The sequence below is a fragment of the Juglans microcarpa x Juglans regia genome, chromosome 3D (genome assembly GCF_004785595.1).
Source record: "Juglans microcarpa x Juglans regia isolate MS1-56 chromosome 3D, Jm3101_v1.0, whole genome shotgun sequence".
NCBI lineage: Eukaryota > Viridiplantae > Streptophyta > Magnoliopsida > Fagales > Juglandaceae > Juglans > Juglans microcarpa x Juglans regia.
Window position 1 is genome coordinate 25,915,459 of NC_054598.1, and position 26,386 is coordinate 25,941,844.

At 35.7% G+C, this 26,386-nt stretch overlaps 2 protein-coding genes across 2 annotated transcripts; one reads left to right on the forward strand and one right to left on the reverse strand.

Moving 5' to 3' along the window:
* The first annotated feature begins 2,593 nt into the window (after positions 1 to 2,593).
* LOC121256551 (probable UDP-3-O-acyl-N-acetylglucosamine deacetylase 1, mitochondrial) lies at positions 2,594 to 15,957 on the forward strand. Its single transcript, XM_041157390.1, has 7 exons — positions 2,594 to 2,807; positions 3,055 to 3,363; positions 5,650 to 5,856; positions 6,678 to 6,779; positions 9,260 to 9,324; positions 9,775 to 9,919; positions 15,853 to 15,957. The coding sequence occupies exons 1-7, from the start codon at positions 2,748 to 2,750 to the stop codon at positions 15,904 to 15,906; spliced, it is 942 nt and encodes a 313-aa protein (XP_041013324.1). The 5' UTR covers positions 2,594 to 2,747; the 3' UTR covers positions 15,907 to 15,957.
* A 9,159-nt stretch (positions 15,958 to 25,116) lies between these two features.
* On the reverse strand, positions 25,117 to 26,132 carry LOC121255178 (uncharacterized mitochondrial protein AtMg00810-like). Its single transcript, XM_041155454.1, has 2 exons — positions 26,040 to 26,132; positions 25,117 to 25,932 (listed from the first exon to the last, which is right to left on the reverse strand). Exons 1-2 carry the CDS (start codon positions 26,130 to 26,132, stop codon positions 25,117 to 25,119), a joined length of 909 nt encoding a protein of 302 aa, XP_041011388.1.
* Positions 26,133 to 26,386: the final 254 nt, after the last annotated feature.

The window sequence follows — 26,386 nt, forward strand, 5'->3', positions numbered from 1 at the left end:
GTGATTCTCGGAGCGTGTTTTCTTGTTCCTCTCTCTCTCCCTCTCTTAGAAAAATACTAGATATAGTTATAGAATATGCAAGTGTCACGCAGTCTCATTGAAAAAAATGGATAAATACGAAACTCACATTAAAAGATTATTTTTTAATAGTTGATTTCACTCTTTTTTAAATAGAGTATGCGACGCTTGCATACTATGATTGTATTAATATTACCCTTTTTTTAATATAAAATAACTGCGGCATGGCAGTAGAGTTCACAACGCCTTCACAACCGTGATTGTATATAACAGAACTAATACATACATACATACATACATATATCCCTCTAATGTGAAGACAAACGAGTTTTATGTGTTGTTAATGCAGATACAAGGTGGCAATGTTAACATGCAACGTGACAATCACTTAGGTCTTGTTTGGATTAAAAAATCATCTCAACTTATCTCTTCTAATTATTACAATTTTCCTAAACTTTCAAACAAAATATAATAAAAAATTTAATCTTTTCAAATCCCAAAACAAAAATAATATTTCTTATAATATTTTATTCAACTTTAAACTCTCATCTCAACTCATGATTCAAACCTCCTCTTAACGATAATAAAGTATCTTTAACTTTGGAACCATACCATTAAAAGTTTGTTCCATACCGGACACTTAACGAGACTAAACACTTGTGTTTGGATGTTGAATTGATTTTAGATGATTTAAATCGAACTGTAAATAATAATATTTTGTAAATCTCATTGAGATGTGTTTGAATGTAAATAGGTTGAGAAGTATGTTTGAATATATAAAATAGGTTGAGATAAATTTAATTTTTGGATCATGTTACAACCACAAACAAAAGCCATCGATGGTGGCCACCGAATAGGCTATTTTTTTCATATATTTTGTTTATATCCTTAAATAATTTTAAAAAAAAATATATGAAAGGATTGTTGGATCCCTGATCATAACTCATTACAGCAAGAATCAATCTCCATTCTAGAACAATTTAGAGATGATACAGTTGATAATTTGATTAATAGAACTACAAAATGGTGGGACTTACAGAAGCTTCGAGCTACCTTCAATCCAAGCATTATTTCTTATTTGCTAAAAATAGTGCTTATTCCAGAGGGTATGGAAGATAAGATTATATGGAGGCTGGCAAAGGATGGAAGATTTTCTATCAAAACAGCCTACAAACTCCTCACATATAGAGAGACTAGGATAGATTTTGAAAGTTCACACAATGATCAACTTTTTCCTTTATGGAAAAATCTATGGAAGTTGAAGATACACCATAAGGTGAAAATATTTGCTTGGAGAGCATGTAATAATTGTTTGCCAACTACGGAGAATTTGATAAATAAACATGTCAATGTGGACCCCATTTGTTGTTTGTGCAATAATGTAAAACTTGGAGATATGTTTTACCTTCTGTGCACGATAATGATGTTCAAAATAATTTCTGCAAATTGCTTTGGACATACATAGCAGAGGCTCAACTGAAGAAATGGGATTGTTCTTTTTACTGGCATGGAATTTTTGGTTTAGAAGAAATAAGATGGTTCATGACAAGATAATTATCAACCCAAAACAGGTTGTAACTCAAGCTTTGTCTTTGCAGAAATATGCTCAGGAACAAATGCAGTCACTGCAAGCAAATCTAAAGCATTATTGTAGATGACAACCACCTCTTTCTGGTTTGGTTAAGCTCAATGTTGATGGAGCCATGTTTTCAAACCATTAGAGGGCAGGTGTGGGGGTAATTCTAAGAGATCAAAGTGGTGATATATTATTTGCTGTTAGTATGGAAGAATAAAATGTTGCTGAGCCTGAGGTAATGGAGTTTCTTGCAATGTTTAGAGGCCTACAATTCTGTTTACAAAGAGGGATTACTCAGTTAGTTCTTGAAAGTGACTGTTTGGGATGATCAAGGCTATTCAAGATGAAACAATTGCTGCTTACTCAATTTTATTTCATGTGCAGCAGGAAACTAAGAATCTTATGAGAAGGTTTAATTTATGTTTAGTCCAACATGTCCATAGATTAGGAAATGAAGCTGCCCATGGGTTGGCTAGTTATGCTTGGCATGTAAATAATGTTGTAACGTGGGAGGATGTGATTCCACTGCCTATACTTCATATTGTTTGGGTTGATAAGGCTTCCTTGTAAGTCTTTCTTTCTATAATGGAAATATTTTACTATCAAATAAATAAATATTTAAAAAAAAATCAAAACATCATTTAAAATTTCTTATTTAATCATTAAATAAAAAAAAAATTTGGTAGCCACCATCGGTGGTTTTTGTATGCGAGATAAGCATTATCCTTAACTTTTTATATGAGATTGAAAAAATAATGAATCTTATCAATAATTAGTTTGAGGTTGATATAATAGTCTAAGACTTTGTTTAAATAGTAAAAATATTTTATTTCATTTCATCTCGTCTTATAATTTTAATTTTTTCAAATTATCATATAAATATAATAAAAAATTTAATTTTTTTTAAATTTTAAAATAATAATATTATTAAAAAATAATATTTTAATAATATATTATTTAACTCTTATATCATGTTATCTCATTTCACTGCTGAAACCCACCTAAAACTTATGGGCGTTACTCCCGCCAAAATGTCCAGCTGGTCCTCGTCATATCCCTCTACGTTTTCTACCAAAACGACAAAGCTCTTCAACTCAGTCCACCCAGCCTACAAAAAATGTAACTTCCTTCAGTATACGGTCGCCTTCACTCGATGACTCTGGCAGCTGCCTTCAACGCCTTTAAGTCCTCAAATCTCGTCTCGTGGAAACAAGTACTCTCTCTCTCTCTCTCATCGCAAATTTTGTAAATGAGTAATGATATATCACAATATATTGAACAATATTTTGTATAATAATATATTAAATAAGAAATATTTTTATAAAATATTTTATAAAAATAATATAATTTTATAAAAATATCATCCATTTAATATATTATTATATAATATGTTGTATAAAATGGAAATCATTTTCCTTTTGTAATTCTTAGTTTTTTTTTTCTGATCACTTTGATCGCAGACGGGCAGGCTCCAGCAAACCCTCGCTGGATGCATAGAGCGGGCCGGGAAGACTCTGCATTCTGGCGAGGTTTCCACTATTAAAATTTGGCCGGACCTTGCCGGCCAAGGGAGGTATTTCGATTTCCGATCCAATTCGATTCTTGCGTCCATCGATTTTGCCGAAGAGTCACCTCTCTGTACCACGCTTTGTAAGAATGGGTTCAGAATTCGAACCATTGAGCACTTACTGTCAGCCTTGGAGGCCACTGGGGTTGACAATTGCAGGATTGAGATACAGAATTCGGACCCTGAAGATGACAACGTGGAGGTTGGTGCTATAATTTTGTAAAGATCTCCTGAATGGATCCGCTAGGCTCAAACTTAAGCTTGCTTTTCGCTAACTTATGTTTCTTAAGAATTCCGCTCCGGATAAGGATACATTTCCTTTTATTTTTCTTAAAAAAACCTACCTCTCTCTTATAGATCTTGTAGGTGTTCGTGCAAGTTTTTAATCATCATACTGTGAGTTTATGTGTATAGTGCATTTAGGGACTTATTTGATTTTCCATGCCAATAACTTTGATTTTGAATATTTTTAACATAAACTTCATTAAACATTTGACCAAACTGTTAAATACTCTTTTCAATCTCAATTCATCAGTTATTTCAGGAGGATATTCTTCCATCTATATTCTACTTTCATCTAAACGTACTCCCTGTTTTTCCATCCAATGAGCAGCCTGATTAGCATTTCGTTTCGCATGTTGAATATGGCATCCTCTTTCATTTGGCTGCCTCTTTACATCTTCTATAATATGTCCATATGTGCTCCAGCATTCCCCTTCATTTTGAGTCGCCTTCACCACAACCATACAATCACCTTCAAATATAACCCGCTGCATTCCCAATTCTATACAGAATTCTATGGCTTTCCACAGGGCTAATGCTTCTGCAAGTATTGGATCAGTTATATTTCTAATAGGATAGAACATGACTGCTATTACCTCCCCTCCCAATCTCTTATTATTGATTCTGCACCCATCTTTTCAAATTTTGATCTGCTGAAGCTGATGGGGAACGATAATGCGAGAATAGTAAAGAAAAATAGAGAAACAATCACACAACACAAGATTTACATGGTTCGACAATGTGCCTATGTCCATGAAGCTGCAGAAGATTTTTATTCAGCGAGAAGATGAAGTACACAATGAAAAATACAAGTTTCTCACTCCTCTCAAACTCTCCCACTCTCTATCGCCTCACTCTCTTTCTCTACTGTTTTTCATCAGTCTTTCTGAAGCTCAACATCTCCACTGTTCAAAACAGTGATATTTATATGTGGTGCAGTGAAAAACCTAAGGCGGTCAATTTTCCGCTTATTCGCTCGAGCAAGGTGTTGAGCGTGACTCAAGCGACACCTCACTCAAGTGAACTTTATGTCTGGTGTTCGCTCGGGTGCCAAGTCGAGTGAGACTTGAGCGAATTCTTGGGTTGAACTTTGCTCGAGCCCAATGTCGAGCGCCTATTGAGCAAACTCTCTAAGTGAGTTTTGTTCGTGCCCACTGTCGAGCACCTGTTGAGTGAGCTCTCGGGTTGAGCTTCGCTCGAGCTATATGTCGAGCGAATAACGAGCGAACTCTCGGGTTGCCTCCACTCAAGTATAAAACTAGGCTCCACACTCAACAGAAGCATCCCAATTTACTTTAAATGTATCCGAATCTGGTCTTTTTGAAACCTCTTCCTCGTTTTGACGTGAGTTTGATTCCCCCTCAATTTCCTTCAATGTGGATGCTTAAAATTCGTCTAGCCATTTATGTTGTTCTGAACCAGATCTGTCACATTGTGGCAGCAACTAATTCCATGTAAGAATCTTCTAAAGTGTTCATCAACTTCTTCATAAGCTCCATGAAGTCCATTTCCTCACTTGGGGTTCTGACCAAACATCTCTAGTCTATGTGCTCCACAAGATGTGGCACACAGTTTCTGATTCACCCTCCAATTATCACGAATTTAACAGCCAAAAATAAAATGGGCTTTGGCTAGAAAATACTTGGGCTTTTGCATCCATATTCGGGCCTAATGGATCGAACCTACTCCATTTTGAATCTAGGTCCATAATCTCATATCCCTATCTACTCAATACTAGATCCTCAAACAATATGTACAGGCTAATGGCCCAATAAAATAATCTTCCTTCTTGCTGTAACAAAATTGGGCATGTGGTCCAAACTTGTAAAGCCTATATATTTGGGTCTGGATGTGAGACTCTTACACTTTCTGATGACATTCAGTGAAACAAGGTTATATCAATGCATCAGATTTTAATTATATTTCTTTGGTGGAAGAAGTCAGTAACAAAAAAAAAAAAAAAAGAACAATAAAGTTTTAGAGGTGATTATTTCAAGAGAAGACGTAAAGTATAGACGAATTTGTTATGGAGCGGAAGGCATCTACACATGAAAATCATGAGTATAAGTTTATAATCTGAAGGCTTTATATTTTTCCCTCTCTTCAGAACTTTTAGTATTTTGATGAGGGGCCAACGACTGATAATGCCTGCATTCAACATAGGAAGACTGATAGTTCCCAGAAATGTCCACAAATGTTTATGCAGGTTCCCATTTTTGATGGCTCGGCAAATGAATGGGTAAAGGCAATTAAAGAGGTTGGGTTAAAGGTGGCCACAGATCACTTTGGCAACAGTCGTGAAAAAATGGCCCCTTATGTGATTGAACCAGTGCATGTGTGGAGGAATGATTCCTTTGTAGCTGCATTCCCTTCAGAAAAGGTTCACATAACTTATGGGATCAACTTTTCTGAGGTACGCATTTGCTGGACTGTCAATTTCTGCTTTTCCAGTCTAGAATTTGAAAAAAGAATTTTAGTGCCTCTTAGTTGTATTTTCTTTTACCTTTTCTTGAGATTCTAGCACATATGAATCTTATTAAGGCTTATAAAGTCTAAACTCTTCGCTTGTTATCTTCACTGGACGCTACCACAAGTTAAAAAAAAAAAATGTGACAGCTATTAATGATCTGTACATTATCCTGCTTTGCTTACCGGCATGTGCAGTGGGAAAACTTTATAGATTTATTGGGTTGATCCAAGTTTTCAGCATTTAACTTGTATCTCAGCGGTTGAATTGGCATTTTTAAGTTTGGGGTAGGACCAACTATCAACAAATATCGGTGAAGTGACTTTGTCTGTTATTGAAATGGTTGTCTTTATAATTCGTGTTTATACAACTAGAATGTTGCTACACAGTGAAAGCTTCATACCTTCATATATCATTGAACCAAAATAAAGGGTCTACTTGAAAGCATGGTTACAAGCTTTCCATTTATATAATTTGGAAATTCTCATAATCAATTATCAAGTAAAATACTTGGTTAACATAGAAATTTTTCTTCTTGTGATTGAGTAATTGTTGTACTGCCTGGTTACTAGGATGTGTTTGTGATTATTTTATCTTACTTACTGAAGAATGGTGGGAATGTAATTGGGTTGATTCAGAAGGCCTCGAACAGATTTATGAATGTCGGTTTTTAGTATTGAATTGTAGTTTTGCACATTATAGAGATGAGATTGATTTTTCTTAATTATTAGGAGTATATATTAATTGACATTTAAAAAATATTACAGGTGCATGGCATTGGCTGCCAGTGGTTTTCTTCAGCCTCACTGGATGATTATTTCTATAGTGAGCAGATAGCTTCATCAAGAACCTTCTGCATTCATGAGGAGGTTTGAATTTAATTTGGCCCCATTATAGTTATTATTTTCCGATTACTGTCATAGTTTGATTTTTTACTTTTGAAATCACAAACAAGTGACTTTGTAATTAAAAAAATGTAACAAGAAGTTCTCTTTTTTTTTCTCTTTCCTATTTTTGATATTGAGTTACCTCTAATGACAAAATGTACTGAATTTATATTTAGAGAAGCATGGTGGGATAATAAACCCCAATTTTATAATTGTATTTAATAATTATATAAGGGATAATTAACTCCTAGGGTTGGCTTGAGTAAGCCTTGGTCTTGGGGTATGCTCTTCTCTGGTTCAAGATTCGAATCCTTGGGTGTAAACAATGCCAATGATTTACCTAATTCATGTAATGTGGGTGCATTAAATGAGTTTTAACGTGGTAAACGACATGTTGCATTTGCACAGTCTTTGGGATTCCTCTCCATCAAACAATTATATAAGGGATAATTATTATATTGGCCTATTGGGTGTTTGATTGAATTACACATAGTCCTTGCAATACACAATTATAACAATTGGCCTGTAGGGGAAGTTCTGCATTAAACTGATCCCCTCATTCCCTTTTTGTTATAAGAAAAACTCTATTCATCATCATTTTTCTCATCATCCCGTGATGTGACATTAAATAATAGGTTCACAAGTGAAATATAATAAATAGTCTCCAATCATTTAATGCCACATTATAAGATGATGAGAAAAGGGATGATGCAAATTCTTATTTGCTATGTCACCGTTAATCAGGTTTGGACACGTGTTAAATATGCAGAGTCACCATGAACTACAAAAAGCATAGCCACCCTGCTACATAATACAAAAACAAAGAAAAGTTAAAAAACTGAATTAACCAAAAATACTAAATTTTGAAAAATCAACTAAAAAAAAAAAGGTTGACGAAATTAACGAAACAAAAGAGGGAATCCATAAGAGGAACGTCTCCCTCTTAGGGTGTTTGTGGGGTGGTTTGTGGCCGAGAGGAGGATAGGGTGCCAACCCGTAAGGTGGCTTATGGAAGGTGTTCTAAGGCCCATTTGGATACTCAGAATATCTCAGTATATCTGTAAATAGTAGTGAAATGCTTTGAGTTAAGATATTTTATTGGGTTTTGAGAAAGGGGAGAGAAGAAATTGAATAAAAAATATTATACAGTTAAAAAAAATTGTTTGAATATAATTTTTTAATATAATTTTTGTTTTGAAATTTGAAAAAGTAGTATTATTTTTTGTGTTTTGTTTGGAAGTTAGGGAAAATTGTAATGATTAGGTAATGATAAGATAAGTTGAAGATTTGAAATTGAAAAGTGTTTTGTGCTTGAGTGATGTTTTGGGAAGGAAATATCTGAGAATATTTGAGAACATTTGCCCTTAATTATTCTTGTGATTATGTGCCAGTGGTGAATGTGTATTTTTTAGTTTTTCTAAGCAATTCGTTTTAGAATCCATTCTCTCCTCAATTCATATCACAAAATGCAGTGAGCTCTCATAGATTGTGTCTTCAGCAGTCTATGTTTCTGCATTCCTTTTCTCTTGTCTGAATCAGGATCTCTACAAATTGGATTCAAATATGAAAAGTAACATAATCATGATGCTATTTCTATATCTTGTGTTTGGAAGAATCAAATAAGTAAAATATATTACAATGATACAAATTCCATTTTGTTGTTTTAAAAGTTAATGCACATATATTAGTTTCAAATATTCATCATAACAAAGTGGTCAACACATTATCACAAATATGTTATAGGAGTGCAGAATATTACATCAACAAAGTGTTGCTGGTCTTGAAAATTTGAAATGTTTGCAGGGTTCTAGGCACTTTTGTATATTTAGGCATGTTTGGACAGGCAAAGAATTCTCAAAATTCTCAAAAATTCTAATAATTTCATTCCCACACATCACTCAAATACAAAATACTTTTCAATTTCAAATTTTCAACATTTTCATTTAATCATTACCTAATCATTATCCAAATACAAAAACCAATACAACTTTTACAAACTTCAAAACAAAATACAAAAATTAATACAAATTTTACAAACTCCAAAACAAAAAAAATATTAAAAAATTATATTCAAACAATTTTTAACTTTATATTATTTATTTTTTTTATAAGTAATAATTTTATTCAAAGAAATAGGCATAAGCCCAAGTACACAGGACGTATACAAGGGAAACACCTACAACTTCCAAAAACAAAAAGAAACTGACACCAGAAAACTAAAACAGATGCAGAAAATTATCCGCCATTACAAAAGCTTTAGCCCAAGAACTCATTTCCTTTATAATATTTTTATTCAACTTTTTCTCTCTCATTTTCCAAAACCCAATAAAACATCTTCACTCAAATCATTTCACTACTATTCACAAAATTCTAAGATAGTCCAAGTGTCCAAACATGCCCTAGTCATACATTGTTCAATTTATGTTGCTAATGCTAGAGTTTATCTCGGAAAATCCATGCAGGTGGAGCAAATGCGCAATGCTGGACTCATAAAAGGTGGCTCCCTAGAAAATGCCATTGTCTGTAGGTACATGCTTCATTCATATATGCATGATAGCGGTTTTTTTAACTAGACTGGGCACTACCCAACGTGATTTGTTCTTTAACATCACTATGGTATCTAGAATAAGTGGTTGTGTGATAAAGCCCCTTCAATTACATTTTGAAAAAATTGTGAGGATGACACTGAGTATTTTGTTTTATCATTCTGAATGGTAGCTGGAAAACTTTCTTTAAACTTTCTCCCTTCAAAGCTCCATCCATAGAAAAATATTCCCATTGTTTTCCCTTGGATTCAGTTTTGTGTGAGTTAAGTGGTGAGTACATGCCCAAAGTGTTTTTGCCCACCTCAAGTTTGTGAAAAGAACGAGCCTTTAAATTTGGGCATGAGGAATTTAACATAACTGTGAAAACCTTCAAAATTAGCTGGTTTTCCCTCCAATTTCATTGCGTACTCAATCTTTGTTGTCTTCTGCAGTTTTGACAAAGGTTGGTTGAACCCCCCGCTGCGTTTCCCTGACGAACCTTGTCGGCATAAGGTATTAGATCTTATTGGTGACCTCTCCCTTTTTGCACAGTTTGGCAGTCAAGGGCTTCCAATGGCACACATAGTGGCTTACAAGGCATGCATCTTTGCTAAATCTTTTCTTGCCTGTTTTATACTTCCTGTGTACTTGGGTTATGTCTATTGTTTTCTATTAATAAAATTTTTCTCTTACCTATCAAAATAATCTTTTATAAACTGTTTTGGCTGTTATAATTTGTTGATTATTGATATGTACTATCAAGTTTGAATGTGATGTGCAAAACACTTCAACATGATATTGGGAGTTGTGATAGATTCAATTGTGAAGACAAGGACATGACTAGTACCCTGCTCACATTTTTATATCATTTTTTATCTTTATTATTATTTCCCCTAGCTATCTTTAATAGGCAACCTAAAATATTTTGATCGAAATTGGACGCTCATGGCAGTACAGGCCATCATATTTTCTCCCAAAAGTATCAACTCATGCTTTTATGCCTCCTTGTATTGTTGTGTCTGAAACTTTTCTGATATGTAAGAAATTTATTGATACGAGAAAAGTGTAAAACCTAGTGCACAGAGCATCAAGGGAAACACCTAGCTATTAAAAGTAGAGAGATCCTGAAAATTGTGGAAACTAAAGCTAGAAAGAGGAGAATGTGCAGCCATCCATTATATAAAGTTCTGAAAAAACACCGATAAAAAAGGAGACAAAGTCCTTAAAAAGAAAGACCTAAGATGTATCTTTTCACAATCTTTGAAGTAACAGTCATTTCTTTCCTCCAAATGCTGCACCAAAATAAGGATATTTCAATCATTTTCCTCAGTGTTTCGCTTTGATGGCTACTGAATCACCCCCTCCAACCCTCGAGAGCTCTGCCACACCTCAAGGCATAACTCAAACTAGTTTAAAATGACGAAGATAGAGTTCTGTAGGACACTAGTCACTTCACAATGAATTAAGAGATGATTGACCAATTCCCCATTCCTCTTAGATGTAACACCAATCTAGCACATACTCTTCGCTTTTCTCAAATTATACAAGGTGAGGATCTTCCATAAAGTGGCTGTTAACATGGAGGAAGCCACTCTCAAAGGGGCTTTACTCTCCCATATATTTTCCATAAAAAAGAGGAGCTATTATGGGGGAGTTAAAGCATTGTAGAACGATCTAATTTCAATCACCCTTCTTTTGAAAAGGTACCTATCGTAGCTTGTCTTCACCACCCTATCCCAACCAGATGACATACAACTGAACGAAAAACAACAAAAAAGTTCCACCTCACAATCATGTGATGTTTTAGTAAAATATGCATCTGGCTGGTGACTCATTAATGAAAGTATTTTGAGAAGTAATAAGAATTTCATTAAAAATCACAAAGTGAATGACAGATGTATTACAAGAAAGACGCCTATCAAGAAAGCAAAACCGATAGAAGAAAATATTGAAGGTGATCTACCATAGAAGTATATTTGGCGCACAATTTGTATTACTCCAGGGAGGTTACCTTGAGAGACTGACCTCCACACCATACATCTTGCCAGAATCTTATCCTATAGCCATTTCCCACCCAATATCCAAATGTCCAATTAACCTCATTCGAGCACCACCAACCCCAAGAGCTACCACATATGCTATCCATCACCTACCTCCAAAGACTGCCTGTCTCATCGACATACCACCATAGTGATTTTCTCATTAAATCTCAATTGAATAGGGATTAACTTTTGGACCCCAAGACCTCCCTTAGAGGTGGAGAACACACCTGGATGAGTTGACCAAGTGAGATTTAGGTCTCGTTTGTTTTCGCAGATGAGATGAGATGAATTGAGATAAAAGTTGAAAGTTGAATAAAATATTATTAGAATATATTTTTTTAATATTATTTTTGTTTTGGGATTTGAAAAAGTTGAATTGTTTATTTTATTTTGTATGGGAGTTTGGAAAACTTGTAATGATTAGATGAGATGAGATGAGAATGGTTATGAAAACAAATGAGCCCTGATTCTACCCCTGTCCCAACTCATAGAAAATATGGTTGTATTTTCTCCAGGTGATTAGTAATTTGTTGGAAAGGGAAACAAGACATAAAAGTAGGTGGCAAATTAGATAAGGCACTCTTAATCAATTTTATGTAGCCAACTCCTAGGGGTTGGCTCTAGTGGTAAGGGCCTTGTTATTAAGGGGTATGCTCCCCTATGTCTAAGATTCAAACCCTTGAGTGTAAAATATTTTTAGGAGCCATGTTCCATTGGTAGAATGTAAATGATTTACTTGATCCGTGTCATGTGAGTGAATTACACGAATCCAGAGTTTAACCAGGTAAAAGACATTGAGGTTTGTGGACTCTTCAAGATTCCTTGTCATAAAAAATCATTTTAATCTAGCCAAACAGTGTTTGATCCTTTCAATATTGTCATCCTATATAAATTTAGCCCTAAAAGGATCTCCCAAGGGAAAACCAAGATAAGTTATAGGTAATGAAGAAATCCTACAACTTACAACACTTTCCAAGCTTCACCTAAGAATAGAATGCTACATACCATTTATATAATAACACCAAGATTCAAAATTCTATAAACCAAACACTTAACCAATCTTAAATGAGGAACTTAGCCAACATTACAAAAAGAAGGATATAAACATTACACACATCATAACTATCGCTTTCCATTTTATCCATTAAGTGATCAAAGCACGTTTATGCCCTATATCAAGGTTGGTGATAACAAGGATCCCAACTCCATTTTGCTGCAGTACGAGTGGAGACACATTTGAGAGATGGAAATTAGTCAATTAATAATGGTGCACTCAAGTGGGTCATTCTCCATGGACCACACATTGATGGTTCTTCTGCTTTTAAGCTCTAGCACCATTGCACATTGTTTTATGACCCAGATATTTCACAATACATCATGCATTCATGGGACATTTTTCTTTCATTCATTCACTTCCTTTGTTCATTTCTCATAGAGAAATATTTCATCCACAAAGGAATCTCACAAAAGTAAATTTATAAATTGGCATGGCTTGATGTGATTGATACGTCAAATTGTAAAGTTCTTTTTACTGTAAAATATATTACACATCACATCAAGACATGTCAATTTGTAAGTTTGTGAAATTCTTTTGTGAATTTAACACTTCTTTCTCATAACTTTTTGTAACGTGCATATTTATATTACATATAGCAGAAACATGTAGCATAACACATATATTAAAACTTGCAATTCAAAATTATCATATAAGATATAGAAAAAGGAGACCCCAAAGAAAAGGTAACAATTAATTGCATACACATGACTTAGAGACATTTTGAGAAAAACATATCATTGAGAAATTGCAAACCACAAAGGCCTGATCATATCTACTTACCTTATCTCCTCATTTGCACAATATCATTTCTTCTTTTGCAACCTGTGGGAAGCATTCATAATTAGTGCTTTATTCTCTTTTCAATCTTGCTAAGGTTTGAATCTCTTCATATAGGTGTTTCCTAAATGAATTCAGATCTGGTTTCTTTTGCTTAACTCTTTTGTTTTCAAAGAAAAACACCTCTTACGCATGATGATCTCATCACACCAATTTGATGAACTGGCTCCCAATAATCAATATATTGAGCATTTGACTTGTCTTTATGCAACTTAATGTGCTATACCTAGCTTCACTTGTTCCCCAAACCTGCTCTAATTAACAAGTCCTTGAACAGGCCACGTCGGGTTTCTGCCTTAAGTCATTAGAGCTGCTGACCTCTATTACACATTCAGCCTTGTGGCTGAACAATGAGAGGATGTGTGCTGGGCTTCCTATCATACACCTGGGGTAATTTTAGGGCCTTCTTAACATTGGTTTTTGGGTGCACTTCCTAGAGTTTATGGCCACTATAGGGCCTCATGTTAGGTATGAACTTAGGTTATGAGAGTGAACCTTTGAGGTCTCAAGATGGTACCAAGTGTGCACGTACATGGCTGTGCAGTCAGCCTTGTGGTCCTGGAATTTTTACCCACTACAACTCCTTTGTGGTCATAGTGCTTCAGAATTCTCTGCAATGGACAAATCTTACCCTTAACCTCATGTTACAATTATACCACACATAAAAATTTAAAATGCATACTCATGAATTCAACAATCTGCATATGGTTTGATCATGCCATTATGTTAATTTTGAAACTGAAAACACCAGGAAGTCAGTTTGTTTCATCATAAGACAACATGCATAAAATTTGACATTTAATAGCAAATCTTAGTTCTATAAACAATCCATCATGCATCAATCATGGTGTTGCACTTATAAGTTGAAAATAAGCCTGAGAAAGCCTATACCTGGCCTCATAAGCGGTGAACTATGAAGAAAATCAAGTGAGAATGTCTATTTGAGCTTCTTTGATGGGGTTTCGGTTCCTTGATTTCTCTAGCCTTAAAATTTTTTGTTTTGACATATAAAACAATGAAGAATGGGTTACATGTTTAAAAGATAGGAAATTTCGAGTTCTAGGGTGAACACTTGTGAAAACTTGCATTAGATTCAGAGTGGAGATTCCACAATGAAGTGCAGCTCCTAGGAACTCTTTGGGCTTGGAGATGTGTTGTTGAGGTGTGAAATTAGTGAAAAACATATGTTGAAATTTATGATTTGGTTTCTGGAATGGAAACTAAAATGGTTATGTTTGAAATTGAAGAAAACCCTTAAATTAGTCTCCAATCAAGTAGCGGCAGCAAGAGGAAAAGGTCTAGCAAACTAGGTTTCAAATTTAGAAGCCTCCAGTATGGACAAGTACGGTAAAGGGGAGTCACTATTTCTTGATCAATTGTGAACTAGATTGTCAGAAACAAAGCTTTTGGTTTGGATAGTGAGATAAGAATTTTTTGTTTTAGATGAAGTTTAAAATATTATTTTTTAATATTATTATTGTTTTGAGATTTGAAAAAGTTGAATTGAGATTTGAAAAAGTTGAATTGTTTATTATATTTTGTGTGGAAATTTGAAAAAGTTGTAATGATGAGATGAGATGAGATGAGAATTTTGTATCTCATCCCACTTGCCAAAGTGAACCAGTTAGTTGAGAAATAATGGCTGATGCCTAGGGGTCAGGCAAGTATAGGAAGGGATATGTTTTATTTTCTGGGCAGCAAGGCTATGGTTATATAGGAGAACCAACTCCAGTTGGTTTTAGGAAATTGTGGCAGATAGGGGAACTTAGAAGCTTGCTCTTTCAGATTTAATTAAGGTGAGCTCCTAGGTATAATGGGAGACACGGTAGACTTTTTCTTTAGGGTTTCTATGGTATTAGAACTCTGATATGGAAGCTGTTCAGTTTAGGCAACTTTTCCTATTTCTAATGGAACCCAATGTGGCAAGTTTTCTCTACTTGCCTTCTATAACAAGTATGCACCTAAAGCAAATCAATTAGACATTGAAATAATCCAATTTCTGCTAGAATGAGGGAATTGAAGAAAGTTTTCGAAATTATTCACACCAAAAAGTTAGGAATCCTAATTTGAAACTGTAGGCACTTGGGTATGACAAGCTTTCTATGTTACTAATTTTGCCAGCAGGGAACAACTTTGATTTTCCCAATTGATCTCCAATCTAGAGACTGCTTCAAAACATTAAAAAAAAGGCAGTGCAAATAGTAAAGTTGCTCAGTTTTTGCCTCATAGAATAGCAGAATGTCATCCACAAAGAGAAGATCGCAGATGATAACGCCATTGGTATTCCTTAGTCTCATAGAGAAACCTAATAAGAAGCTCTCATTCATTGTAGTTGAGATCATTCTTCTTAAATTTTCCATCACAATGACAAAAGGAAACATCTGTCTATTTTCTTGTACTATTACACAATTGAGTAGTGGTTTTCCTTCACTTTGTACCTGCTTTGATGGTTCTTATGTCTGCTTTGATGGTTGGAATATTTGAAAGTTCATGGAAAAGAACTTGTGTGAATTTGTGCTACACTGAAATCTGCTTTGTGCTTATGGCAATACTCAACAGAGACTTCCATCATGTAATGAATTCTTGTGATGCAGGGTGGCCATGCACTCCACGCTGATTTCGTACGCCGGTTATATGGAAAGATTTAGCATTTGGGAAAACTTTTTCCAAACATGTTTCTAGGTTTTAAAAATGAACAAGTCTATTTGTAGGCGTTAAGGGGAAGGCCCCATGCACGCCAGCCACTGTGGCAAAATGTAACGCTGCGTTTTGTAGGGAGAGATGCCTTGCGGGACAGAAATCTATAGTCTGAAGAAACGGTGCATTTCATTAATGGGAAACCCAACCCCTGTGTTTTCTTCCTCCTCTGCTCGACGATTGGAACTTGTTTTAATCGCCCATGTACTTATTTGTTCTATGAGGGAGAAATGTGCCGGGTGAGAAATCATTGTTCCATAGGATTTTTTTTTTTTTTTTTTTTACCATATGAAATCCACACTTTACAACCTCTACAAGAAGCAAGTGAATGTTGGTATTCAATCAATTGTCAAAAATACAACTCTAACAACTTTAAGGTCTCGTTTGTTTTCACAACTAATCTCATTTCATCTTATCTAATCATTACAATTTTATCAAATTTTCATACAAAATAAAATAAACAATTCAATTTTTTCAAATTTCAAAACAAAAATAATATTAAAAAAAATATTTTAACAATATTTTTTTCAACTTTTAATTTTAATCTCAACTTTATCATGGGCGCAATAACTGGAAAAGAACTCTTACCTGTGTTGAGAAAGAAAATAAAAAGCTTGATGGCAATGTGTTTTGTTCAAATATGAAAAACAAGTTCCAGAGGCATTTTCCATTCATATTGATTTGGGTTTGTTTGGTCATGGCTAATGTTGATTTGTTGTCACAATAGATCTTTGTAGGATCCTCTTGTGGTTCTCCCATGTCTACAGATATTCTTTTAAGTCGTATTGCTTGGCGTGCCATTCTGGCTGCTGCAATGTATTCAGCCTCTGTAGATGATTGCACAAAAGTATCTTGTTTTTTTTTTTTTTACGCCCAAGAAAAAATTCCAAAACCAAGTTGGAATGCATATCCGGAGGTGCTCTTCACATCATCCACTGATCCGATTACCTTTGGATTTGCATTAGACTTGTGCAATATTCCATAATCTATTGTTCCTTGTAAATATCGAATCAATCTTTTCATTGTACCATAGTGCACTTGGCTTGGGCTATGCGTGAATCTGAATAATAAGCTCGTAGCACGCATGATACCGGACGTGTAGCAGTAACATATGGTAAACTCCCAATTAGGCTCCTACGGAGAAGCATCTGCCCCTTTTTTTTTTTTTTTTATCCATCTTGTTTCTTCAATTCCTCATTTAGATACCAATGGAGTAGCAACTGGTTAACAACTATTGTTTTTTTTTTAAAAAAAAAAGAGATGATACTCCAATGTTATTAATTGCCCTCGCTTATAGCGAAGAAATACCGTGATAACAATTAAGACACTTGGGATTTACAGATATTCAAAAAAAAAAAAAAAACCATCCCATGCATCAAAACTAACATAATCAAAAAAACCTTTACAGTAAGCTAAACCAATAAAACAATCAACCAATCTAAACAAGCCTATAAACCAGAACCAAATACAAAAGACCATCAAAACAAAAAACAAACAAACTCTAATAAAAAAGTAATGAAAGCAACCTGAAAGTCCATGTGAATTAAACCTCTCAACCAACGAGTATATTTCCAAACTTGTGCCATGCAAAATTTGACCCTGGCATCCCTTAGCCAACCAATCAACCACTTCATTTCTTTCTCTGAAAATATGATTCTTCTTGTACTTTCTTTGTGATATGAAGATTCTCCTTTTTCTCTTGACTTATCTCCATACCATGAAAGTAGTGCATCAATCCCAAGTCATTCATTTCAAAAGTCTTCATCATGTCTTTCTCGAATTCTTCAATCATTGATGGGTTATTTCCTACAAAAATTAGATCATCAACATAAATAGAAATAACAAGAATATTCATGTAATCTTGGGTCTTGATGTAGAGCGTTGGCTTACTTTTACTTTTGAAACCATGGTTAGTAAAATATTTGAAAAACACTAGAGCTACAAATAGACCCACAAAGAAATCCCACAAAGACACTGTTAGTGTGACACGTGCCCCTCCCCCCACGACCACTCTCTTTTTTCTCCTTTTTTTTTTTTTTTTTCCTTCCTTCTCTCCCCTGCTTCCCCGCTCCCCCTTACCCTTACGAAGCCACTCTCCTCACGAAGCGGGATCTCAACCCAGTGCCGCTGCCGATGAGATTCTCTACCCAGTGCCGCTGCCGGCGTCTTTCTGGCGTCAACCCAGTACCACAGTCGCCGACAACCCCACCCCCCCCCGGTCGCCGACAACCCACTCTCTTCCCCCGCTGCCCATCCAACCAGCGAATTTGGAGGCTCTGTTTCATTCAAAATGGGCATCACTTTGGTTCATCTCTGCTTGTCGTCTAGTTTTACTATATTTTTTTTCTAATATATGAATTTGAATTTTGTCGTCTCTGCATTTTTTTTCCTTCGAATTTTTACTGTATTTCATGAATTTTGAGCGTTCGATGATAACACCCTTGCTTTCTGGATTTTTTATTTTTGTGTGTGGTTGCTGTATTTTGGCGTGTGATCGTTGTGTGATTTTGGCGTGCAGTTGTTGGTTTATTTGTTAAACCTGAATAGTTCCATTTTCAATCTCATAAAGAGTGTGAAGTTGAGCTAGATTTCTCATTCTCAAATACGGAATGAAAAAAATTGGTAAGTAGGGCTTTTATTTGTGTTTGATGTGTGAATTTGTGCTGACTAACTGAGATTGAAAAAATTGGCAAGTTATTTAGTTCAGAAAATATTTGTTACCTTGCAATCGATGCATATTTTTCTACAAGTGAGTGCTGACTAACAGGGCTTTTATTTGTGTTTTATGTTTGAATTTGTGCTTCTTTTGCTTGTGCATGCAGGGTTTTTATTTGTGTTTGATGTGTGAATTTGTGTTGACCAACTGAGATTGAAAAAAGTGGACTTTGCAAGGAGAAGACAAACTGGCACTGTGGGGTGTTCATTTACAAACTTAGAATCAAATTATGCTGATGATGTTACATGCTCTATTGGTAGTTGTAGCATTACTAGCAACAGTTCTTATAAGGTGCCCCATAATGTTTGTATAGGTTGTATTAAGAATGGTAGTTGTTTGAGTTGTAATGTTAACAATTGTCAAGTACTTTGAGTTGTAATGTTAACAGTTGTTGACAAAGTACTTTGTTGTCAAGTATGTAAGACATAATTGTAGTTGCGCAAGTTGTACAAGAATTCGTAATGCTTAAATAGAAAAGAGATTTTGTACTATGGAAGTTGTACTATACATGTTGAATCAGTATTTAAATATCGAAATAAGTTGTCCCCATTGCCATTACCAAAATATACATTTAAACCCCAAAGTTACATTCAAATCCCAAAATTTCCGTCCAACCACCTAATCACATTAAAATTCCAATATTACAGAATACTCATGGTTGGGTAAGTATACTATCTTGACTCCCTTCTCCAGCATGTATGTCATTCACCTGCGGTTTACAAAAAAAAAAAACTATTAGTGGAGTGTTAAAGGAAGGGCTTGGACATGACAATCTAGTTGCACAATTTTACGATACCTCATCTATCTTATTTCTTTTTTTACTTTTTCTTTTATTTTTCAGTTTTGTCTCCACTATAGAGACTCGTCGTTTGCACGGAGGCCTACCCTTACTTTTAATACCAGCAGGACTACGAACCCCTTGATTTTGTTGTTTTGTTTCACTTGGACCATCCTGACACACAACATATTTACTCGTTGTACTGTTCTGACTCAACTCTACCCCTTTAAACTTGCGCATATGATTCTTCTACTTTATGTAGGTCTCATGATCCTTTGAAGCAATTAAAGCAATTTCACAGTGATCGTTACACAAATCATTAAACCTTTGTGCAACTTGATTATTGTTGAGGTCATTATAACTACTCTGTATCATCGTGTACTTTCTTTTTAAATCATTTCTCCAACGATCAAGAACATACTTGGATGGCAACTCCACGACTTTCTTCCACATGGTGAGGACAATGAGTGCATGTCTATATAAAATTCCTCTGAACTTGAATAGTCTGCAAGTGCACATCACTTCACATTCATTGTCATTGAAATATACAAAGTATTTCACCTATTTTACAGAATCATCATAAATGCTCAAGTGGTCAACAACTTCGTACGTCGATATTGCGCCTTCATTTTTTTTTAGGGAAGACAAAAAATTCATAGTCTCCCTAAGCTCTATTTGTACCTCTTTGAACTTGGCATTCGTGTATAATTCTTAAAGTTGCTTCTCAATTACATGGACCGTAATGCAAGGGATCTTTCGTTGAAATAAACCAAAATCAGCTATCTTCTCATCCTCCACCATCCTAGCCAAAGCATTATCATAGTTCCCAACAAACTTCTTCAATGGTGTGGTTGCATTTACATAGCCATAAAAAAATGCGTTCATACTTTCGCTACGCTGGGTTGTGGACATTCCAGCCCAAAACGTACCTCCCACATATGCAGGTACCCATTGATGCCGCTCCTCGTACAAGTTACTCAACCAAGTACTGTATGTTAAACCATTGCTCTGAACAATGTTGTGCCACCTTTCTTCAAATTCTTGACAACTCAAAGAGTCATATATACAATTTAATAAAGGGCCTTAAAGTTGTCATATTGTGAATAAGATCCCAGCTTATGAGGCAATTTGAATAAAATGTGCCATAAACAAAATCTATGCTTGGCTCTTGGGAAAAACTATTGCTATTGCCACTTTCATTGCCCTATCTTGGTCGGTTATAATCACATTAGGAGCCCGTCCTGACATACACCTCAACCACGAGTCGAATAACCACACAAATGTATCTGTGTCCTCGTTTGATATAAGGCCACATCCAAAAAGTATCGATTGACCGTGGTGGTTGACTTCCACAAAAGGGGCAAATGGCATTTTATATTTATTTGTCAAATAAGTTGTGTCAAACGTTATGACATCTCCAAATGATTCATATGCTGCCCTACTTCGAGCATCCGCCCAAAACACATTTCTCAACCTCCATTCTTCATCTAGATCCATCGCATAGAAAAAACTATTATTTTTCTCTTGTTGCCGCACCAAATACTTGTGAAATGGCTCTGCATCTCCTTCTCCAAGCAACTCATTACGAATTTTGTTGATATGATTCTTGCACTCTTTCTCTCAGAAAGTGAGATTCTCATATCCACCCCCTTCAACAAGTATAGCTTTGTAATTTTTAGTCGGATGGATTCTAGCTTTATCCATCATTTCAATTCTTTTTTTCAACCAACTTGATAATTTTTTAAGGTAAGCAATATGTCTTGAGATAGTCGAGCTTACTGCATGATTGTGTTCGATGACGACATTGGATAACTGATACCTTCCATCTGCTATTTGCTTTATATTAATCTTAGTCTTGCAACCTGTCCCTCCTATCGATTTTGGCTGATCAAGTTTTGATGACTTGCTTATTGGCTTATGATGGCAACTGCATGCTATGGTGAAGTATTTTACCTCCCCATAATCCCTAGTAGTTGATGTTCTTTTCGACACTCCAAATCCCTCTTGTTTGGCATATTTTGTGTAGTATTCAATAATATTTGATTGAGTCTCAAATATCATATCAACCTTTGGTTCTTCAACCTTTTGATTCTCGGTATACTGAGATCTAGTTTGCTCTTGTTGGTCTACATTAAGCAAAACATGATTTATTTAAAATCCATTAAGCATGCCATAAAATAATCGATATTTAAAAGAGTCCATAAAACAATGCCATTAAAAATTCAATAATTAACTTCTAACCTCGTGGAGTGTTAGGACCCTCGTTGTTGTGTTCTTCCTCAGAAAATATTAATCAACACGGTTCCATCTTGATTATAGCTGTAAGAATAATAATAAAAAATATATATAAAACAATTCTATACAAAACCAAAATTATATAATCGAATGTGTAAAATCTGTATGGTGAATGTGTAAAATCTAAGAATGGGTAAAAATGTCATTTTATCTCTTAGATGTCATTTTTATCCCTTAAATGACATTTTATCCCCAAAGTTACTGCCATTACGAAAATATACATTTTATCCCTTAAGAATGTGTGAAAATATCATTTTTATCTCACTTTGAATGTGTAAAAATGAAAGGAATACTTGAAAAAAACTGGAACTCAAAGAAGAGTGAAGAAACGGGAATACCTGGAACTTACTTTCTCAAACTCAAAGGACGCCGCTGGGAATAGTACCTAAAAAAAGAGAAATGAAGCCGGCGATGGATACTTGAAAAAAAAACAAGAAGAAGAAGAAGAGGAGGAATGAAGCTAGCGATACATGAAAAAAAAAAAAGAAAAAAAAAAAGAATAAGAGGAATGAACCAGCGATAGATACTTGAAGAAGAAAAAAAAAGAAGAAGGAGAATGAGAAGAGGAATGAAGCTGTGATACATGAGAGAGGAAAAAAAAAAGGAATGAAAAAATGGAAACTAGAGAGGGATTGAGAGAGAGAGAGAGAGAGATACCAGGCAGGGAGAGGGACGTTGTCGTGTGTGGAGTGAGCTGTGTGGCAAAGAAAATGCGGGACGTGCAAGATGTTGCGTGAGGGAGCTGCAGACGAGATGGCTGCAGTAAATTGTAATGCAGCGGCTGAACTAATGAAAAAAAAAAAAAAAACTGACGTGGCATAATGCCACTCAGTTTGTGGGATCCCTGTGTAGCTGTAGCAGCTCCCAAAATATTTATGTACTAGGCTCAAGGTGTTTGCTTAAGCCCATAAAAAGCTTTCTTCAATCAAAAAACTTTCCTTCTTCGTTAGTGATTGTGAGCCATTGTGGTTACTCTACATAAATTTCTTCTTTTGTCACTCCATTAAGTAAAGCAAACTTCACATCAAGTTGATGCAGTTTCATTGCTTCTTTGCTGAAAGAGCAACAAGAGCTAGTCTTATAGTATCCATTCAAGCAACTAGGGCAAAGGTTTCATTATAGTCAATCCCATGTTTCTGTGTGTAGCCTTAGGCTACAAGGACGATCTACCAACTCCCATGTGTTTTTTTTTTCAATCATTTTTATCTCTTCCTCCATGGATTTCACTCATTCTTCATGTCTTGATGCAACTTCAAAGTTGTTTGGATACAAAACTGAATAGTTGCATGTTTCATATAACTGACGCAATTCCCTTGCCTTTCTTGGAGGTGATTTTGGTGAAAACTCACCGTGAAAACTTGGCTTGCCTCAAAGATGAAAGGGGGGACGGATCTAGGTGATGAAGGCAAAGTTGATCCACTAGTTTGGATCTATGAGGCCTCTCTCTCTCTTCATTATGATGTTCCTAAAGCACTTCATTTGGCACAATGATGCGTTTTCTTTCTATGTTCTCCATTTCCCAATTCTCTTAAGTTCCCAATTCTAAGTAGCATTTTCATCAAACTGAACATCATGGCTAATGATAGGCTTCTTGTAATTTAGATTGTAAACTCGATATCCTTTTGACTTTGTACCATATCCCACGAAAATATCTTTTTCAGCCTTCTCTTCCAACTTGTGTCTTCTTGCAGCTGGGACATGGACATTACATATGCACCCAAATACTTTGAGATCATGTTTAACTAAGGGCTTCAATTCACTCCATGCTTCAATAGGAGTTTTATTTTGTGTTGCTTTGGTCAAACATCTATTAAGCAAATATACATATGTGTATATTGCTCCCAAAATTTATTTGGAAGTCCTTTGTCCATTAATTAGCATTGATCTTGCCATTTCCATGACAGTTTTGTTCTTCCGCTCCGATACTCCATTTTGTTATGGAGAATAAGCAATAGTGAGATGATGATCCATGCCCTCATCTTCACAAAACTTGTCAAATTTATTTTAGGTATATTCTTTACCTCTATCACTTCTTAAAGTTTTGATGTAATGACCAATTTGTTTTTCAACAAGGACCTTAAATCTCTTAAAGATCCCAAAGACTTCTGACTTTTCTCGAATAAAATATATCCAGGTGATTCGGGTATAATTATCTATGAAAAGAATAAAATATATGTTTTGATTCATATAGTGTTCCCATTGGATCACATACATCCGTGTGCACTAGTTCCCAACGTACAGTTCTTTGGCTCTCCATGCATTATTTTAATGAAATGGTTGTCGATTTTGTTTTCCATGTAGACAACCTTCACATGCTCCATCTTCCTCCTCTACAATTGGCAAGTCTCTCATCATGTTATTTTTATGTAGAATTTTGAGGGCATGAATGTTGAAATGCCCAAACCTTCGATGCCAAATCCATGTCGTCAACTTGAGCCTTCATGGCCGTCTCGATCGCATATTGCCAATGAATGGAAAAATTGCTTATTGATTCTTATTCACATCATATATAGTACACTCATTTCCTTCAAAATGTAAAGAATATCCATTCTCTATCATTTAACCAATACTGAGCAGGGTTTGGTCAAGACTAGGGACAAGAAGAACATCCTTGATGTATCTTGTTCTTTTCTTTGTACCAATAGCAATCGTCTTTTCCTGTTGTATACACAAAATCAACATTTCCCATCTTACTTTTGCCTTGATAAATGTATCTATATTGCTATGCGCGATACTTTCGTCAGACATCATGTGGTTTCTTGCCACTTTTCATGTTTCTCCTTAGAAGCAACTTGGCATGCATAGAACAGTTGCTCCTTCTTGTCTTCTTTAGAAAAAATTGCTTGAGTATTTTTTAAGCAGCAAACTTGTTCAGTATGCCCAAACTTTTTACAATTTCTACATTGAGGCTTTTTCACGATGCCAACAATATTTTTCAAGATGGCTTGTGTTAAGAGAATAATTGGTAAAATGTTTCTTATCTTTCTCATTGATCTTTGTAAGAATATATAGACATCCGTATATGACTTTACGTGGAAAGAAAATAAAATCAGCTTTACAAATCAGTTATACATGTAAACATATATTCTATAATGGTGAGATTGCTAGAATCATGGGATTGCTAGAATCATGGAGTTGCTAGAATCATGGAGTTGCTAGTCTGTAATACTCCCCCTCAAGTTGGCGCATGAAGATCCGTAATGCTCAACTTGCGAGATAAGTGATTAAAAAGATCAGATCCCAAGGCTTTGGTGAAGATATCGGCGATTGGCTCGGAAGATTGAAGATGAGCGGTGGTGAAGAGACCAGAACGAAGCTTGTCACGTACAATGTGGCAGTCAATCTCAATGTGTTTAGTACGCTCATGAAAAACTAGATTTTGAGCAATGTGGAGGGTGGCTGATTGTCACAATAGAGAGTCATAGAAATTTTATGTGGGATGCCAAGGTCATGAAAGAGCTGTTGTAACCAGACTAGTTCGCATGTGGTGACGGCCATGGCACGATATTCAGCTTCTGTAGAGGAGCAAGCAACTGTAGTTTGTTTCTTAGTGCGCCAAGAAATGGGACTAGAACCAAGTGTGATGAAGAAGCCTGTCGTGGAGCGTTGAGTAGTAGGACAGCTAGCCCAATCAGAATCTGTGTAAGCACGAACATGAATATCATTAGAAGAGGGAAAGAAAATGCCTTGTCCTGGAGCGCTTTTAAGGTAGTGGAGAACACGAGTGGCGGCTGTCATGTGAGGAATTTGAGGAGCATGCATGAATTGACTGAGAATATTAACTGCAAAGACGATGTCGGGTCTGGTGATGGTGAGATAGATGAGTCGTCCAACTAATCGTCGGTAAGGAGCGGGATCAGGAAGAGGGTCACCATCAGTGTCGTTGAGCTTCAAATTTTGTTCCATGGGAAATGGAGCAGGGCGAGAACCAAGTTGACCACTATCGGCAAGAATGTCCAAGGCATATTTTTGCTGATTAAGAAAAATGCCAGAAGGAGAGCGAGCGACTTCAAGTCTAAGGAAATATTTGAGAGGTCCGAGATCCTTGGTTTTGAAGTGAGTTGAAATAACAGATTTGAAAAATGTGACCTGAGAGAGATCATTGCCAGCGACCAAGATGTCGTCCACATATACAAGAATAAGTGTAAGACTAGTAGGAGTAGTCAAGGTGAATAGAGAGTGGTCTGCCTAAGATTGAACAAAACCTGCATTAAGAAGAACCGAGGTTAGTTTGAAAAAAACCAATTGCGGGATGCTTGCTTGAGGCCATAAAGGGATTTCCGGAGATGGCATACTCGAGTCTCCCCCTTAATACAATATCCAGGTGGTGGAATCATGTAAACTTCTTCATCAAGTTCGCCATGCAAGAAGGCATTATGGACGTCCATTTGGTGAATGATCTAATTTTTTGTGGCAGCAACGGTGAGTACACAGCGGACTGTGGTCATTTTGGCTACTGGAGCAAATGTTTCATGGTAGTCTATGCCTTCCACTTGAGTGTAGCCTTTGGCCACTAGTCTGGCCTTGTAGCGCTCAACAGTACCGTCAGCTCGGATTTTGGTCTTGAAAACCCATTTGCAACCGATGGATTTCTTACCATTGGGGAGAGGTTCAAGTGTCCAAGTGGAGTTTTCTTCAAGGG

Bases quoted from the DNA above. Each gene is read 5' to 3' on its own strand.
- LOC121255178 (XM_041155454.1), bottom strand. From the start codon at position 26,132: ATGGACGTCCATAATGCCTTCTTGCATGGCGAACTTGATGAAGAAGTT. The intron at 25,933-26,039 runs GTATGCCATCTC...GTTCAATCTTAG, and splicing joins GTATTAAGGGGGAGACTCGA to GCAGACCACTCTCTATTCAC.
- LOC121256551 (XM_041157390.1), top strand. From the start codon at position 2,748: ATGACTCTGGCAGCTGCCTTCAACGCCTTTAAGTCCTCAAATCTCGTC. The intron at 3,364-5,649 runs GTTGGTGCTATA...ATGTTTATGCAG, and splicing joins CTGAAGATGACAACGTGGAG to GTTCCCATTTTTGATGGCTC. The intron at 6,780-9,259 runs GTTTGAATTTAA...AAATCCATGCAG, and splicing joins CCTTCTGCATTCATGAGGAG to GTGGAGCAAATGCGCAATGC.